The sequence below is a fragment of the Cricetulus griseus genome, chromosome 8, assembly GCF_003668045.3.
Source record: "Cricetulus griseus strain 17A/GY chromosome 8, alternate assembly CriGri-PICRH-1.0, whole genome shotgun sequence".
Lineage (NCBI taxonomy): Eukaryota > Metazoa > Chordata > Mammalia > Rodentia > Cricetidae > Cricetulus > Cricetulus griseus.
Window position 1 is genome coordinate 54,529,655 of NC_048601.1, and position 17,983 is coordinate 54,547,637.

A 17,983-nucleotide genomic window follows, 5' to 3' on the forward strand; every position below is an offset into this window, starting at 1 on the left:
AAGAGCTGGGAAGAGCAAGCATGCCAGGATGAACTATGAAGTATGCAACAGGTACGGAGGGAGCCTGGAGGCCAGTGTGCGCTTTGGTATGCTAATAGGCACCACAGAGACACATTTGTCCCTTCTGCCAGGGATAAGGGAAATGGCTCCTTTGATAGAGGAGAACCTGCTTCCCAAATTCTCGAGGAATGCTGGCTTTTGTCTAACTGCCAGGATTTTGGGAAATAGACTTTCCTCTGGACCTGATATACATGACTTCCAGAAAAGGGACATGTTGGGGGGGGGGTCTGACTTCTCCAAGCCCCCTAAGGAACTACCAGTCACGGCCAGTATCAGAAGGGTCTCCTGGGTGTCGGGCATGCTCTGTGAATTAGTGAACCTGCTACTGACACCAGGGGACTGAAAGAGACTTGGAGTCCTCTGCTGTACAGGTGAGAGAATAGGTTCGGGGAGGTTAGGTGATCTACCCAGGGTCACAAAGCCAGTTTAAGGGAACCCACCGTGGGTCATCTAGTCCTCAGAGTACACCTGGATACAACCCATAATATGCATGATAACATATATAACCCATGGAATAAAAAAAGTACTGTGGGTTATAACAGGTGAATCTTTCTCACCACAGAGAAAGCATTTCTGGAGCGGACACTCCTCCCTACCCAATCTTTCTTTTCAACACAGGATCACGTGTAATCTGGCTTTTTTTCCCTCCCTCAGCAAGTGACTCATTTAAACACTTCAGAAACTGCCTCTTCTAGAGCCCCAGAGTGATTCTGTTTTCTTTTCTCCAGGAAACCTTAAATATTTTCATCTGAGGGACCACATGAGTAATTCTGGACCAGTGACTATGCCTTCAGGGTAAATTCCTCTTGAAACACTACCAGACAGAAAAATCACTCAGCAGCTCTCACACCCTCCAGGGAAGATAGCCCTGCTGCCCACCCCACCCACCCCCAAACCCAAGCTCCAGCTGTCAGAGCCCCAAATCGCTGCCATCAGACACACCCTGCAGGTTCCTGTCACTCCCATGTAGCCGAGCAACAGGGTACCTGACTCATGTGCATCTCAAGTGCAGCTCACACGGGACCTGTCCTGAGAATCGCCTGCTACTTGTGTGTATGCGGACAGAGTGGGTGTGGCCAGGTGAGGTGGCTCAGTGGATAAAGACACTTGCCACCAAACCTAAGTCCTGGCCCTGGGAACTAAGTGGTGGAAAGAGAGAGCTGCTCCTAAAGCTGTCCTCTGACCTCCACGTGAATGCCGCCGTGGCATGCGTGTGCTCTTGGCATGAGTGCGTGTCTGCAGAAGCAGGAGCAAATGTAACAATGACGTCTGTGCCAGGCATAGCGGCACACCTGTAATCCCAGGACTCGGGAGAGGCACGAGGTTTCGAATCTGAGGTCAGGAAGGTCTACGTAGTGAGCTCTAGGCCAAACACCACCATGTCAAAGAAGGATGGAGTTGGTGACAACAGGCAGGACAGGGATGAAAACAGCAGCAGTGAAAGCCTTCAAGAATTGGTCCCCTGGTGGGCTGCACCATTTTCCAGATCAGAAAAAAAAAGCAGGAGGCTTAAGCAGCTTACCCACTCCACTTTTAAAATACACAAGAAGGGTTTCCCTTTAGAAACGACAGAAACTGTCAATTTCAGGAGGCCGCAAAAAGAAAAATAGTTTCTTTGTGTAAAGGCAGCAGTGCCTAGAGTCTGCTAAAGAGAAGGGAATCTGTGGCTGGGGAGAAGGGCAGAGGACAAGCCCTCTGCTAGCTGCTAATCATTCACTCAGTCCTCACAGGGACACACAAGTACTTCAGAGGTACAAGTAGGGAAACTGAGGCTCTGTGAGGTGACCATCATCACGAACTATGAATTCTGCAATTTCCCAGCATGGGCTCCTCCGTGCTCAGACAGGTAGTTCCTTAGGAGACAGTTTTGTTATCCAAAACACAAGCTCTGCCACTAACTCTCCTCCTGAAGTCTGTCTGTCCCTTCTGTCACACTGATGCTTTGGGGTCTCACACCCTGCCGGCCAGGGACACCTCCACCTTTAGATCTACCCCCACAGGGTATCCACTCACTGAAGAATCTACGCAAGGCCTCCTGTGGAGACCTGGCTGGCCTCTGGGCTTCGGAATCTGCCAGATCTGCCCCTCCCAACAGTCTTCTTTCCAGCTCTCTCCAGCTGCCCATCCTGGGCTCTTGCTCACCCTGATAGACAAGAGGGAGCAGTGGCTCTGTGGGTTCCCTAGGGAAGGTTCTGGAAGTCAGCTGGGCCACAGTAACAATGTAGGATGGTTTTTCGGTTTTTGGTTTTTTTTTTTTTAGATAAAGTCTCACTGTGTAACCCAGGGTTGCCTGGAACTTGCTATGTAGACCAAGCTGGCCTTGAACTCACAGAGCTCCAATTACCTCTGCTTTTATGGTGCTAGGATTAAAAGTGTGCACCACCCTTCCCAGAGCATGGCCATCTTTGTGGTGAGACTTTTGGAATGAGTCCCTTTCTTTCCGATACAAATCCTGGCTTGCTTTATTTGTAGGGCTGACGACTATGTGCCTCCAGGGCTTCTTCCTTTACCACCACTGTCACAGTCATGCTGCCCTCTGTGAAGCTCGGGAACTGAGTTCCACCACTCATGTACTACTGTCCACCTTATGAGGCAAAGCAGGGAGGCTCTGATGTCTTCCTAAGGTCACCCAGGTAGTAGGCAGCAAGGTCAAGGTTGCAGAGCCAGCAGAGAGTAGCCACACAATTCCACATTTCATGGCTGACAGCAAGGATGGAACATTCAGAAACACATGGGAATGGGGTCTTAGACTGCAGAGTCCTGGAGGGCTCTTGGCCGAATCCTCACTGGCCCTCATGGAAGGCATTTCATGTGTTTCCTGAGTGGGCACACTAACTGACTAAAGAGATTCCGGAATGTCTGAGTCCTCGGGGCCTTTATTTTTATAAGACAGAAAACTGTCCCCCTCAGAAAATTTGTGGCCATTCTGTTTAGCTACTGTAGAAACGGAGCCAACATCAGTAATTTGTAACATAAGAGCTCGGGCAAGTCTCAGCTGTTAAGAAACGTAATCCGATGCTGGATGTGGTAGTAGTGAATGCCTTAAATCCCCTTGCTGGACAGGCCAAGGCAGGGAGATACTGATATCTGGCCAGCATGGGCTACATAGCAAGACTCTGACTCAGAAAAAAACACATAAACTACAATGCTTAATATTTGGCAATTGGCAAGTAACTGAGGCTACCAATAGCCTCTAATGCTTGAGTCCTGTGTCACTGTAGCCAAATGCCTGCGCTTATCAACTTACAAAGAGGCTTACTTTGGTTCACGGTTATGGAGGGTTCAGTCAGTCTCTGACTATTTGGCTTTGTTTTTGTCTTATGGGAGATAGCACATAATGGTGGCAGCGTGTGATGGGGCCAAGCTGGACAGCTGAGGAGAGGCAGCCCTTGTCCCCCACCCATGACCTCTCACTAGGCCTCACCTTTTCAAGTCCCCACCTCCCCCAGGCTGAGGACCAAGCCTTCAACACACGGGCCTCTGAGGACACCCTGGAACCAAACAGCAGTGAACACTGTACCAGAATCTTTGGTAACAATTCCACTTGCACTAAGAATGGAGGTGTAGCCCAGCACTCAGGAGGCTGAGGCAGGAGGATTGTGAATTCAAGGCCAGATGGTACAATATATAAAAGCAACAGCACCTGTATCCGGAGTTTTCTGTCTAGACCGCTGATCAGCTCTATCCCGCTAGCCGCTCCCTGCATAACCACACTGAGACTTATTATTAATTATAAATGCTCAGCCAGCAGCTCAGGCTTGTTGTTTTAGCTAGCTCTCATAACTTAAATTAACCCATTTCTATTAAAATATGTGCTGCCCTGTGGCTTGTTTACCTCAGGTACGTACTTCCCATCCCGCTCACTCTACATCTCACAGTGTCTCCTCTGACTCCACCCTTCTCTCCAGAATTCTCTCTGTCCCCCAAATCCCGCCTAGCCATCGGCCGGTCAGCTTTTTATCTGACCAGAGCAACACATCTTCACAGTGTACAGAAGGACTATTCCACAGCAAGTGTCCCTTCCGTTTATGGGACAATTTAATCAATGCTCTAATTCAAGACAAAGACATTTCGCCATTCCATTCTCTGAGAAGGAAACTGAGGTTTAGCATGTTCCAGTAACTTGTCTCTGTTACCCACATGGCACCGGGCATGCAGCTGGACATACCCTAACCCACAGCCCCACCTCCTCCATGAGGCATCCTTTGAAATCCTGCCCCAAACTCTTCTCTGTGGCGCCTTCCTGCCCCTGCTTCCCTCAGTCAGCTTCTTTACAGACACAAGGTGTCCTTGTATGAGCTCATGGGCTCAATGGTTCCCACAGTGGGTCCAGGGCCAGCAGCACTGGTGTCACGGCAGCCTACAGGTGCCCAGATCCTGACAGGCCGGCTGAATCTGAGAATCCAGGGGCACTGGTGCCCCCTGCGTAGATGGCCTCACCCCATCTCCACACAGACTCATCACTGGTGACTTTTTTCTTCTTGTGGTTGCCCTCATCTTATGGATGAGCCAACTCAGGCTGGCAGGGGTTTCATCTCAACCAGGGATGAGGCAAATAACTGCATGTTGATACAAATTCGAATCAGAGATTGACACAAATACTTAGGGTCTGGATACATGTGTGCAATTGAATAATACATGGACGAGGGGTCAGGGAGGGTAAAAAGCCAGGGGCTGCAGGTTCCAGTGCTTTGAGGGCAACAGGATCAGGTTCCCTGCACCTCATACTGTTCCCTGTCGGCTGGGCCTCTAGAGCATCAGCCAGCAACTTCCTGTTATTTTCACTCCTCTATTTACTAAGGCGAGAAATGGTGCCAACACGTTTTTACGCATTTCTGACAGACATGCATGACTTGTAGCCAGTGGCCATCTCCTTTATTAACAGAGTACCTCTCACAGGGCCCCGAATCAGCTCTGACTGCTGCGTGGAAACCACCACAGGTCACCTTTGGGCTTGCCCCTGAATTTTCTCAGTACTGTTTATATCCACACGGGGCCCACCCCTGAGTTAAAAATCATATCACCCACACCCACGGTCGTTCCCTCTAAGCTTCCTCTTTTCTCACACCCTAGCTGAGGGTTCAGTTTTTGTTTTTTGCGTGTTTTAAAAAATCTTCCTTTAGCACTTTCCCTCAAATATTTGCAGATAATTAATTCACTGTTAATTTGCCAAGGATGCTTTCTTTATATTTTGTAAATAGAAAGCTGGGCCCAGCAAATTCTCTTAAGATTCCTTCCTTCTTTTTATCCTTTCTTCCTCTGTTCCTTCCCTCTTTCCTCCTTGCCACTTCCTTCCATCTCTTCCCCCTCTCCTCCCTCTCGCCCCCCCCTCTCTTTGGTGGGGTTAGGACAGAACCTAGTGACCAGGTGCTCTGACATTGAGCGACACTCTGGCAACATGTTATTTTTAACAAGCCCTGTTGGACAGACAGAAGGACACTTGCTGGGAAAGGTGAAATGCCTTAGGAGTGAGACATGATGACTGCCTGCATGTGTTCTAAGGTGCCATGGGTGGCAGATTCCTGCAAAGGAGCTGCACCTCCCTTCCCCCCTCTCTGCAGTCTAGCTGGCCAGCATGCCTGTGAGGGGTTTTGAGTGAGTCACAGGAGCAGCTGCAGACCCAGCGACTGCATGCACACCCACTATGACTTTCTTTTGCTGTGTTTAGAAAGTCACAGGAAACTCCCTTCTGGTGTCTCTACCTGTGCACATGTGGCTGGCATCCCCCTATCTCTGCCTGCCTGCACTGCTTCTTTCTGGGCCTTGCTGGGATCCCCTCTTCTCTGGAGCCTGGTTTCCAGGCTCAGAGCTCTTCCCAGCAATGAGCAGTCTTCCCTGCTTATTGCTCCACAAGGACTCTTTGTAGGCCTGAGCTCAGCAGTCCAGGGCTCCTCTCTCCTTCCTGCTCCTCTCTGCATAGACTTTAGGGTCTGGCTAAATCAGAAGATGCGTGACAGTACAGATCAGAGGGGCTTTGTTGTCCCCCCAGCCCACCCCGCCCTGGCTCTCAACCTGGCCTGCCAAAGACTCACCTGGGGTAACTAAGAACTGCAGTGTCTGGGCTGCACCAAAGACCAAAGACAACTGGGTCAAGGATGAGGGAGGCAGACAGTACTCTCCATTCAGGCTCCCCAGGGGTTTCAGTGGTAGCCAAGGCAGAATCAGGGTTCCCTGTGATCAGTGTCCTTATGTGCTGGCTAATTTTATGCTAACTTGACACATTGACACAGTCTATAGAATCATCTGAGAGGAGGGAACCTCAATTAAGAAAATACCTCCATAAGATCAAGGTTGTAGGCAAGCCTGTAGGGCATTTTCTTAATTAGTGATTGATGGGGGGGGGGGCTTGTAGGCAGGGACACTCCTGGGCTGGTGGACCTGGTTTCTATATGAAAGCAGACTGAGACTGAGCAAGCCATGGGGAGCAAGCCAGTAAGCAGCAACTCTCTATATCTTCTGCATCAGCTCCAGCCTCCAGGTTCCACCCTGTTTGAGTTCCAGACCTGACTTCCTTCAGTGATGTACTATGGTGTTCAAGTATAACTCAATTAAATTCTTTCCTCCCCAACTTGCTTTTGATCATGGTGTTTCATCACAACTAGGACAGCTTCCTTTTCCAGTAAGATCCTACTCATGTGGTATGACCCTTCCTTCTACCCTGACAGCCCTGCAGGACCTGGACTACCAGTGTACCTCAGAGACACAGGTCATTGCCTTGGCATCCAAATGCCAGGTCTGTGGCTCCCTGTTCAGGACCACACACATCATTTACAAGCTCCCCAGGCCCCTAGCCACCAGACTCGGGAGCCCAGTAGCCACCAGACCCACGCCACAGTAATGGGTCCCGACAGTGATCAGTACCACTTCTACAGATTCTCAATGCGGAAGCCCTACAATACAGCCCTACAATCTGAAACATTTCTGTCTCATTTAATGTGAGTTACACATTCTTCTATCCATTCAACAAACACCAGTGATGCTTCCAGGACCTGGGCTATGTGTCGATGATTGGGAGATTCTGTGGTTGAGAGAGGGACCAACAAACAGGACGATAAAATGGTCTGTGCTTACCTCAACTAAGGGAACCCATCACTCCCAGCATGCTTTTGGAGAAGGGCTGGATCGAGGGGGAGGCTGGACTATAAGTTACTGTGCCGGTGTACCTGTCTTGGCACAACACTCCATCCAGAGCAAATCAGTTAGGAGCTTGAATCCATATTACTATCAATGTTTGTAATAGCTGTCACCTCAGACCTTACGGAAATGTATGTGGATGGATGACATGAAAGATGGCCTTGTGACTCAGTAGAGCACCCAGAGTGTACCTACAGTAGACATGCCTGTAAGTGTGATGCAGCCCAGAGAACCACCAGCCATGAGTATTTTCTCCCTTTTCTTTCTTTCTTTCTTTCTTTCTTTCTTTCTTTCTTCCTTCCTTCCTTCCTTCCTTCCTTCCTTTCTTTTTTTCTTTCTTTCTCAGGGTCCCTACATTGTTTGGATCAGCAGTTAACAATTTCATTCTCTTGCCTCTTTTATAGCTAGCTACCACCATGCAAGTAGTTCTGGCCAGTGGGATCCACCTGGGACCTGATTCAGATCTCCGAGGAAGATCTGAGCTTAGCCCCTCTCTCCTCCTAGCTTCCTGCTCAGTACTTCTTGAGGGAGAACATGTTGCTGAAACAGGGCTCACAGGGGAGGACACTACAGATATGTAACATCTGTGGGGCAAACCTCTGGACAAAGTCTGGGGTGTTGACAGTGCCTTGCCCATTCTTGCTCTGCCTGACTCTACGGCATGGGAGAAAACAGAATTCTTTAGGCTGCTGTGGGGTTTCTGTCTCATACAGAGGACCCATATATGGTTCTAGTGCAAAGAGAACAGCATCCTGGCTATCCTACTTTAGAGTCCCCTGCCTATGAGATGGAGATAGTGATCTTTAGGAGGAATTTGAAGTAATATAGGAAAAGTGCTAGGGCTGACAGGCAGCATTCAGTGATGGACAACATCAAGGTTTCCCTTTTGGTAATCAGTCCAAACCCACGAGGTCACTCGGGAAAACTCCAAAGGATAAAATAGAAAGCAAAGCTAAATTTCTGTTTCCAGGCAAGCCGAGAAACAAGGACGGATAGATAGCCATAGCACAGCCTGGGGGTGGGGGTGGGGAGTGCACCTAATGAGAAGTCAGCCGGTGGCTGAGCAAAGAGAACTACAGTATCAGGCTAACAGATGCCAGCAACTCTGTAACTAGCTCTGTGAATGACATCTTTGAAGTTGCTGTGGGTTGTCTGTCCAGCTGCCACGTCCAATGTCTCCTGTCTATGCCTTTGCTTTGGCTCCCCATGGCCTCTTCAGGTCTGAGATGACCCAGCTGAAGGCAGCAATGCCAGGATAAGAACCTCCTATCCCCAGCTGAGCTGTCACTATTCAGAGCCCTGGAGATGTGCCCATTTGGGGACACAGCACAGCAGCTGGTGTGCCCTGCAATGTTAAGAGTCCTGGCGGGGAGGTTCCCCCTGGCCCCTAGCTACACCCTTCTACGTTATCTCAGCAATCTGACAGTATCATAGCCCACATGGAAGAGAGAAAAATGAAGGTTGGAGATGGTTCAATAAAGTCCAAGTTAGACGGCTTGGACTTGCCATCAAGTGGGGACTTGGAGCCCTGTGTGTGGGGCTATGCCCCTGTGTTTGGAGAGAAAGCACATGTATGTACATACATACACACGCTGTTGGTTCCTTTTTTTTTTTTTTTTCAGTTGAACTCCTCCCTTTGGCAGGTGCAGAGGTGTTTCCAATGTGTCATTCTGGGAACTTGGAATAGGTGAACACAGCCATCCCTGCCCTCCACTTAGAACATCAAAGAGAGCTAGCTCCACCTCAACTTCAGACTTATTTATTTAGTTTTGCTGGCAACATCAAAAAGTGGGCTGCTTCCTTTCTCCCTGGACTGTGAAAAAAAAAAAAAAAAAGGATCCTTTAAAAATGGTTTTTCTAAGCACCACAGGCAATATAAACAAAGCTTCGCACTGACTTCATCTGGCCTAGTTTATCTGATAAGCGGCTGCTGCTGAGCTGTACGACAGATGCCTGAGATTCAGGGTGCTCAGTGCAATGATTCTCTCAAGATGTCCCCAGCACATAACGACAACCAACCACAGCTGATTTTAATGGAGACAAATGCAGCAGGACAAAGCAGTCCTGTCCTGGGATTTTCTAGTGAGCAGAGTTCTGGGCTTAATAATGACAGAGTTCCCACAGCAAAAGCCTCGGGGATAACCCTGGAATATTATCTCCCAAACAACAGTCTCACCAATAACTAGGGCTGACCGCACAGCAGCAGAGAACATCACAGCCATGAGAGAGAAGAATTTAGTTAATAATCTCAATTACTGGGACACACGCATACATCTAGCTTAAAAGGGGCTCCTGGCAAATCAAATTCACAGATCTTTGTGGGCAGAAATCACCTAGCAGGCTGTCTGTCTCACACGAGCCTCCCTGTGCGTGGCTGCAGCTCTCTCCCCCAGGAGACTTGGGCCACCGCCATGGTTCCCCTGTCCCTCCTTCCAACGACCTCACTTAATTTTCTACTCTCATATCAGATAGACAAAGTGGCATTTCTGGATCTGAGCAGAAAGGCAGAGAATCACACTGGGCTGTGGGGAAATGACCATGCTCTCACTGGGAGCCCAGCTTCAGAGACTTAGAGAATCAAATCTGGTGACTTTTCAATCACAGGAACACCACAAAAATAACTCAAGGGCTGCATCCTGGGTTGGGGGTATAGCTCAGCCATAGAGTGCTTGCCCAGCCTATTGGAGACTCTTGAGTTCAAATCCTAGTACAAGAAGGACTGGAAGTTACATACGGACTTAGGCAATGAACCCAGCACTGTTGGAAGTAGGTTTTCTCTGTCACATGGAAAAAAAAAACCATTTATTTAGCCTGGAGGTGTGGAAGTGCATAACCTGTACACACGTGTGTGCATATGTGAATTTGAGTACATGAGTGTGTGTACCCATGTGTGCTTGTACATCAACACTCCCACAACATGGGTGTAAGTGTGCATTGTGCAGCTGTGTTTACATGTGCACACCCAGTTGTGGTCATTAATCTTCATAGTCAACTTGATTGGCTTGAGATTGTACTGTAAGAGATTATTACAGTACCACTCTGGATATGTCTGAGGGCATTTCAGAAGAGGATGAATTAAGTGGGGAATTAAAGTGGTGGTGCCATCCCCTAGACTGGGAAGCTGACAGAATGTAGGGGAGGAGAAAAAAAAAAAAAAGGCCCTTAGTGAAGACTTGCTCTCTGCTTCCTGGCTGCGGTGAGCTGCTCTGTTCTGTTCCACCATGATGGACCAAAACCTCTGAAATCATGAGGCAAAATAAATTGTTCCTCCTCATCTGTAACAGTGCCATGTATGTGCACCAGTGCATATGCATGTGTGTATCTGTATACATGCATGTGCACACATGTTTAAGACTTTTCCAGTGTGCCCAGCTTGAGGCCCTTCCTAAACCATTGCTGGTTCATATAAGATTAAAATTTGGCCTAATCTGATTTACTGCATCCACCTGAAGTCCGTTGGGAGAGAACCAGTGTCCACTTTGAGAGAAAGCACTTTATAGATGTACCACAGGACTCCTTGGCCCAGGCAGGCTCCTGGATAAACAGGCCTAGCTTTGATTTCTCAGCGGAGCTTCCAATAAGCCTTCGTGAAAACTCTGATTCGATAGTGACTGCTGGCCAGACACACTGTCCCACTTACATAACCACATGAAAATTTTAACCCAGAGAACAGAATCAGACAAAATGATGGGGGTGGGTGGAGGTGGGGGATATAGGACAGAGTAGGCAGGGATTTTTTTTTTTTAACCAGTCTTTGTGACACATCAGAGGCACTCACCGTGGTCATGGGCGAATACCATCATGCCCAGCCCCTTCAGCATCTGAGCCAGCTCATCATAACGGCCGCAGTGCTCCCCAGCACCATGGGACACAAAGATGAGGGCCCTGGAGGATAAGAAGGGAACAGTTAGGAACAGATAAGACTGCTGGAGCAGTTGGGAAAGCTCACACTAAGCCAGCAATGAGTCAGAGCCCAAACCCCAGCTCCCTGTGCCATCCAGTAAGCCAAGGGCTAGTGCTAAAATGCAGTTCCAGAGTTGATGGGAAGGAGCCCACAGCCTGGCCCCCTCTCTGGATGTGCTCTCAGCAATGTCCCAGCAGGTTTCCCCTCTTTACCCAGAAAGCCAGTGCCTAAGAGGTCATGGGAGCTGACCTATGTCAGGATCAGGCGCAGAGCTAGATCCTAGCAGGTGGCACCCTCACCAGGACTGTTTGTTTCTGGGTGAGAGCACAGGGCACATGGATCCTGAAATATATACAGTTTTCAAGCAGAAAACCCAGAGTGGAGAGTGAGAGTCCTCTTCGGGCAAGGAGTTCCTGCCTGTAATGATGACAGGATAACAGCCACAGTGCCATTTTACCCAGCCTTAGTGCCTGCCGGGCGCTCTGATAACTGAATACGAAGGAATTGTAATCCTCTGTTGTTATTTTCTGTGTTTCTGTCTCTACAGATGATAGCGGAATGCAGAGAAGTTAAGTGTCTAAGCTTCACAGTAGGTTAGTTAAGATACGAGTCAGAATACATCATATCTCCTGGCTTTAAGGTCTCCAGTGTACTGCCACAGGACTCAATACAAATCCCCCTAGCCCCTTTCCAGGTCCTTCTGCCCAGCCCAGCCCCCACCATTCATCACAGGGTATGGCAGCATTGGCCACGTGTTTGTTTCCTGGCTTCCCTGCTAGCAGAGATACCACAGCCTTGCACCCCAGGCCAGCCCCTACACACAAGCTGGATAAGTGACTAACCCACTCAAAAGATGTGTTCTTTCCACAATCCCTCCAAGCCAAGCCATGCAGGCTGCTAACATTGTGGGTCTGCTTCACTCAGCTTCATATTTTAATCTTTGAGAAAACCACCTTTGGCATATGTATTTCCTGCCTCTTTCTAAAGACATGAGACCTGCTTCCCCAACCTGTTGTGCTCCACAGATATGCAAGCTGCTGTATCCACTTGGACATCTCTGGGCAATGACACCTGCCTGCTTGACATTCCTGGGGTAAGCAGACAAGTGTCTTCCATGTTTCTCTCAGCTGTTGGGGAGTGTTCCTGAGACCCTAACATCCTCCATCTTCACAAGGATCTCATTTCCCAAGGGATGGCTCAGGGTTGCCCATCCTTGGGACAATGGGTGTCTATGGTGACTCAGCCCATGGTGACCAACAGAAAAGTGGTCAAGCTGGATCTCACAAATGTTTCAACTCCTTACCAGGGCCACAGGAGAGGACTTCAGAGGGGTCATTTGGGGGGGTCTCAAACAACAGTACAGGTAGCATTTCCATGCGTGTGTTAGTATCCATTCCCTGGTCAACATGTGACAGTGGCTTAGACACTTCTGCACACTCCTGTCCCTTCAGCCACTCCTGACCCCAGCCCTATCTGAGGATCACTGGGGAGCATCTGGAACCACTGGGGAGCATGTGGGTCCCACACCAGAGACCCCGGGTTCGATTAGTCTGGAGATGGAGAGGCTCTTTACGGCTGAGAAACACCAGCTCTGGTCAATGGTTCAGATGTTACTCAGAGGCTCTGTCTTGAGAGGCTCCATAGAGGTAAAAATGCAGCCACTGTAGAGAGACACTCAACAGTCACTTCTAAGTCACAGCATTCACAGGGTGCATGCTGGTTGGAGCTCATGGCTTCTGTCCACAAAGGCATGAAGCCTTCATGAGCTTACTGCTGTCACCTATTGGGAAGAAACTGACTGCATGGCTGTCCATAATGGGAGCAAGGTCAATGTCTTCTCTGCCCCAGTGAGCATACTCAGACGCCCCTGGTGGGCACGCTCAGCCTTACTCTGATATAGGAAATGGACTATTCATAGCTCCAGGTTTCAGATCTAGCATGGAACCCATTTTGATGTTAGTATGCATTCATGCATACCTGTGCACGCACACACACTCACACACACACACTCACACACACACACACTCTCTCTCACACACACACACACATGTTCTATGTTCACAGGGTCTAAGTCTGTCTGGCTAAGTGAAATTACGTCAGACTGCCCTGCTTAAAGCTCTTTAGAGATCTTCTCTAATGCAAAACACCTTCCCTCCTCCCCTTTACTGCTCAGGAACCTTTAGCTTCCTTCCTGTTCCCAGACATGCCAATCATGGCATGTCACCAAATGCTTAGCTGGGGAAGCCTCATGTCCGTCCATCTCTCCATGGCTGGTGTCCAGCTATTAATGGGTGTCCCTGGACACTCAGGTCCCTCTCCTGGACAGGTATGAGCTGGCTTGAGTGCATTCTTGCAGCATGCATCCCCACCTGCACCACTGTGCCTGCTGAGACTTCCTGTTTCACCTCTCAGCTTCCTCCGCCCTGAGGTCTCTGAATCCAGAGACCCCCCTCCAGCACTTGTCATCACCATTTGTCACTTATTTTGTCTCCTCAGTCACTTCTGGGCACAGAGGTCCTGTCTGTCTTTCTACTGTCATCTTCCCAACTGAGATGTCAGTGTCCAAGGCAGCAGAGTAGGGACCTGACACCTTGCAAGAGGACTCCTCTAGCATAGCCTGGATTCCTGTCAAGCCAGTCTCCGGTTCAGAATGGGGGATAAAGCAGGACCTTCCAGAAGCCTCAAAGTTAGCCACTGGATGCACCTGTGGCTCCCTGCCATCTGGCTTTCCCGGAGCACTGACCTTCTACATACATACTTGCAGCTGCTCTGGAACTCCCTCGGGATACCCCTGACCCATGGTTCTGCTTTTTGTATGTTCATTTGAAATGAAGGTCCATCCCCTAGCTCCAGGATTGCTAATGACACGCCCACAGTCACCCCTGGAAGCTGCTACCACTGTGACAGAGCTTGAGAAGTTGAGAAATACAGTCAGTATCGTCCTGGAGGCTGGGAGGCCGGTGGTGTAAGAGCAGTGCCCTCTGGGCCCACAAGACAGGCATGGTGCTGAAGTCAGAGAAGCTTTCATTACCTGAAGGATGCCCTCACAAGATCAGGCCTCCAACCATTTCCTCAGAGAAGGAAGAAGGGTCATCAGACCCTCACCCAAGAGCTAGAACCTTCCTGCTATGCCCACACAGCTACATACAATTCTGCCCCAGCTAAACATGGTCTCAGGAAGTGCCAGAGTAGAGGTGGAAAATTAACTGAAGAGGGGGGAGGGGAAACCATGTACCCTGTTTAGACATTGGTTCACATCTCCCCAAGAAAAGTCAAACTTGGTTTGGTTATTGGTAACCACTCATGGCCCCGGGAAAGTCCTGACTACTCAGACCCTCAGCATGGACAGAGAAAGGAAGAGACTCTTGCCTTGAAAGACAGAAGTCACCATGGTACCTAATATGGCCCAGAAGTATGGCTGGGAGCTTGTTAGAGCCAAATGCTGGGGACTCTAAGATAAAAGCACACTGTTGCCCCAGCCTGCACACAGCTTCTTAGTCTAGCGGGAAAGCTGCTCAGCAAGAGGGGACATCCATATGCACACAAGGAGGGAACAGGCATGAGAGTCCTACTTGGGCTTGGTGGATTGGCCCTGGACAGGGTATCTGAGGAGCAAAGCCCAGGTCTGATGAGCACTCCCTGATTATGGGGACAGGTGCACCAAATCCAGGCGTTGGAAGAAGGCCCAGCAGCAGCCAGGCATTACTTGGTGGTAGTGACAGAGAAAGGAGGGACTCCAAGGTGTGGGCAACACAGGGGAGCTGGGATGTTTCTCTAAGAGAAACGGTACCAAGCAGGGTGGTGACCTGATGTGACTTCTCTGCTAAGCTCTCGGGGCTACTGTGCATCATGGAGCCAGGAGGCAGGAGGATGCTTGTCAGAGAGCTGATGCAGCCAAGCCCTGAGCAGGTGCCAAGGGAAGCGGTCCAGTGCCGCCCCTCCTCCCCTGGCATCTCATATCCTCAACAAAGGACCATAGCTGAGCATCAGCAGAGCTGTTTGTGCAGACAAGGCAGGACCCACAGCAACAAAATTTAGGTTGCAGAAGAGGCTGCACAGATCTTTTCCCTGGAACTTCCCTACTGCTGCAGCCAGACGGGAGCCAGGCGTTCAGGGGGAAGGCAGTGGCTGTGGGAGGGGCAGCCGGCCCCAGAAGCAGATGGCCTGCCTGGCACCCAGCCCTGAGAGGAGGGGCCACCCTAGAAACCATTTGGAACCTGAGATAAAGGAGCCAGAGGCTCAAAGCTTTTCAGAATGAGTGAGCCCTCACTGGGTGGCATGGCTCTTCCTCCCAAGCAAAACGAACTTGCCCTTTTCCTGACAGTTCAGGTGGTCTAGTCTTGCTGAGCCCCAGTTTGCCCGCTTGTGAAGTAGAGATGAGCCCACCACCGCAGACTTCAGATGGCACTGCCAGTAAATGGGACGTAGATGTGCAGACCACATGTAGCATGGAAGCCTAGGTTCAAGCTCAGTGCTCTCCACAGCATATGCCTAGACCTCCACAGACCTTGACTTCTACACCTGTGAATTCTGGGAATGCCAGAATTTTTGAGATGGAAGGAGATAAGGGCCCTGAGCTGACTAGTTGTGTTTTTTTTTTTTTTTTTTTTTGGTTTGTTTTTGTCAACTTGATACACACAATGGTCATCTGAGGGGAGAGAGCCTCAGTTGAGAAATCGCCTCCATAAGAGCAGGATGTAGGCAAGCCTGTAGGGCATTTTCTTAGCGGTGTGGAAGGGCCCAGACCATTGTGGGTGGTGCCACCCCAGGCTGGTGGTCTTGGGTTCGTAAGAAGGCAGGCTGAGCCAGCCAGCCATGATGAGCAAGTCAGTAAGCAGCATTTCCCATGGCTTCTGCGTCAGCTCTTCTTTCCAGGTCCCCACCCACTGTGAGCGCCTGCCCTGGCTTCCCTCAATGGACTGTGGGATTCGGGATATATGTCTGTCTTTATAAACCCTTTCCTCTCCAAGTTGCTTTTGATCATGGTGTTTTGCCACAGCAGCGGTAACCCTAATTAAGACAGCCGCAGAAGTGTGCCCAAAGGCTCTGAGTACCCTCTGCCTTTGAAGTGTCTCCTCTGCCTCGCCTAGGTAAGGAGACTTGGCTCCCTCCTGTGTAGTAAGCAAAACACACCTGTGACCATAGACCTGCCACATTCTTATTCTCCCTCACCAGCAAGCTGCTCTTGGAGGCCCAGCAAGAGCCCTGAGGAGACAGGCAGGCAATGGGCAGCAACCATAGCCACTTAGGGCCACAGAGCCCAGGACTGAGAGGAGCAGGACTCCCCCTATTGTTCCCCACAGGGCTCTGGACTTGGTGGGCCCTGCTTTACTTGCTCTGCCTATCTGTGGGGCAAGGCCTGAGGCCTCCGAGCACTAGGAGAGGAGACTTGGCTCCCCCCCCTGCCCATACACGTGCTCCAGGACATCAAGGGGAGAAACAGGAGGGTGGAAGAATGCTCTGCTCATTTATCAGGGCAGAGGCACCGGCATCTTTAGGCGGGAATGTGCAGGCAGAATGATGCAGCATCCATTCCTACCCATGAGAGCCACTCACGCTGGGGAAGTGCAGACACCAGTGAATACCAATACCAGTGCCCCCCACACCCAGGCTTCCCCTGGGGGGTGGTGGTGTGTGCTCTTCCTTCTTGTATGCTCCCTAGCAGCCCACTGCTTGCTTCGTCGTCCACCACTCAACTGTGGCTGCCCAGTCTTATGGCTGTAAAACATGTCAACAATGCATCTGCTGGCCCTCAGGTGGGACTGTGAGAGTGAGCTGGACCCCTGCTGGGCTCTGCTGAAACCCAAATTTAACTCCTACCCCCTCCTTGGGGATCCAGGAGGCCTGGGCTCCTCCCTGCCTCTGGCAGGGCTTCCCAGTAGGAACAAGGCAGGGGATAAGGACAGGTCTGCACCTGCCAAGAGCCACTCAATCTGGAGGAAATAGAAATAAACTTGTCCTCTGCTACATGGGTCAGCAACACCAATCCCACTGAGGTGTGCAACCACTGACTGAGGAGCTGTGGGGAGAAGCCCGGCATGATGGCTGGAGCTGAGGGATGGGTCAGTAAAACAGCCGTGCTGACAGCTGTTGCTTTTCTGTCTGGGTGCTGATCTAAGACCATCATTACAAGTTAACTCATTAAGCTCTCAAACAAACCACACGAGGTGTTGGTCTCTATTCTGTGGATGATAGAAGTGGGGTTTGGAGGTCTAACCAGCTTGCCTGAGCTCACCAGCCAATAGGCTTTGAACCCAGAGAGGCTTGCAAGTCTGCCCTTCTGACCACAATGTAAATGAATCCCAAGAAGATACCATACATATGGTCAAGTCATGATGGGTGACCAGGTCAGGCTACAAACCCCTCCCCCCACTCCAGCCTGACCACTCTTCTGGCCTCCTATCCCTGCTCTCCCCTTTCCCACCATGCCCTTCAACCACACAAGACATACATCGGCTCTTCAGTGCACCAATCCTACCTATGCCCTCCAACCTGCTATGAGCTGACTTCCAACCCTATGAATACCGAAGTCCTCAGCGGCTTCCCACACTAGCCGATCACTCTCTTCAGGGGCCCTAGAACCTCTGTCTTTATTTGGTTCACCCAGCATCTGTCAGGACCTGGCCAGCAGGATGCCACCTGCTAGCACCATTGTCAGGGTGATTGTTCAATGTCTTCCTTAATGACCTTTGCTGACTTCCCTGCCTTGGAGTCTCCTCAGCTTTCTGTTTCACGTGTATAAGCAGATCCTTTGTTCCTTGAGGAGAAAGACCACACTGTACAGATTCATCTTGGTATCCCATGCCCAGGAGCACAGCCTCTGAACCATAAATGCTATGTGGATGGATGGATGGATGGATGAATGACCAGATATGAGCAGGACAG

The 17,983-nt window shown here is 50.1% G+C and overlaps 1 protein-coding gene across 2 annotated transcripts in view; it reads right to left on the bottom strand.

The window, feature by feature from the left end:
• The window catches only part of Mgll (monoglyceride lipase), a 99,281-nt gene that overhangs the window by 52,556 nt on the left and 28,742 nt on the right, over nucleotides 1-17,983 (bottom strand). For both annotated transcript variants that reach the window (XM_035448873.1, XM_035448874.1), the window contains one exon: nucleotides 10,973-11,079. In XM_035448873.1, the coding sequence (XP_035304764.1) occupies nucleotides 10,973-11,079 (107 nt within the window). The remainder of the gene's footprint in view (nucleotides 1-10,972; nucleotides 11,080-17,983) is intronic.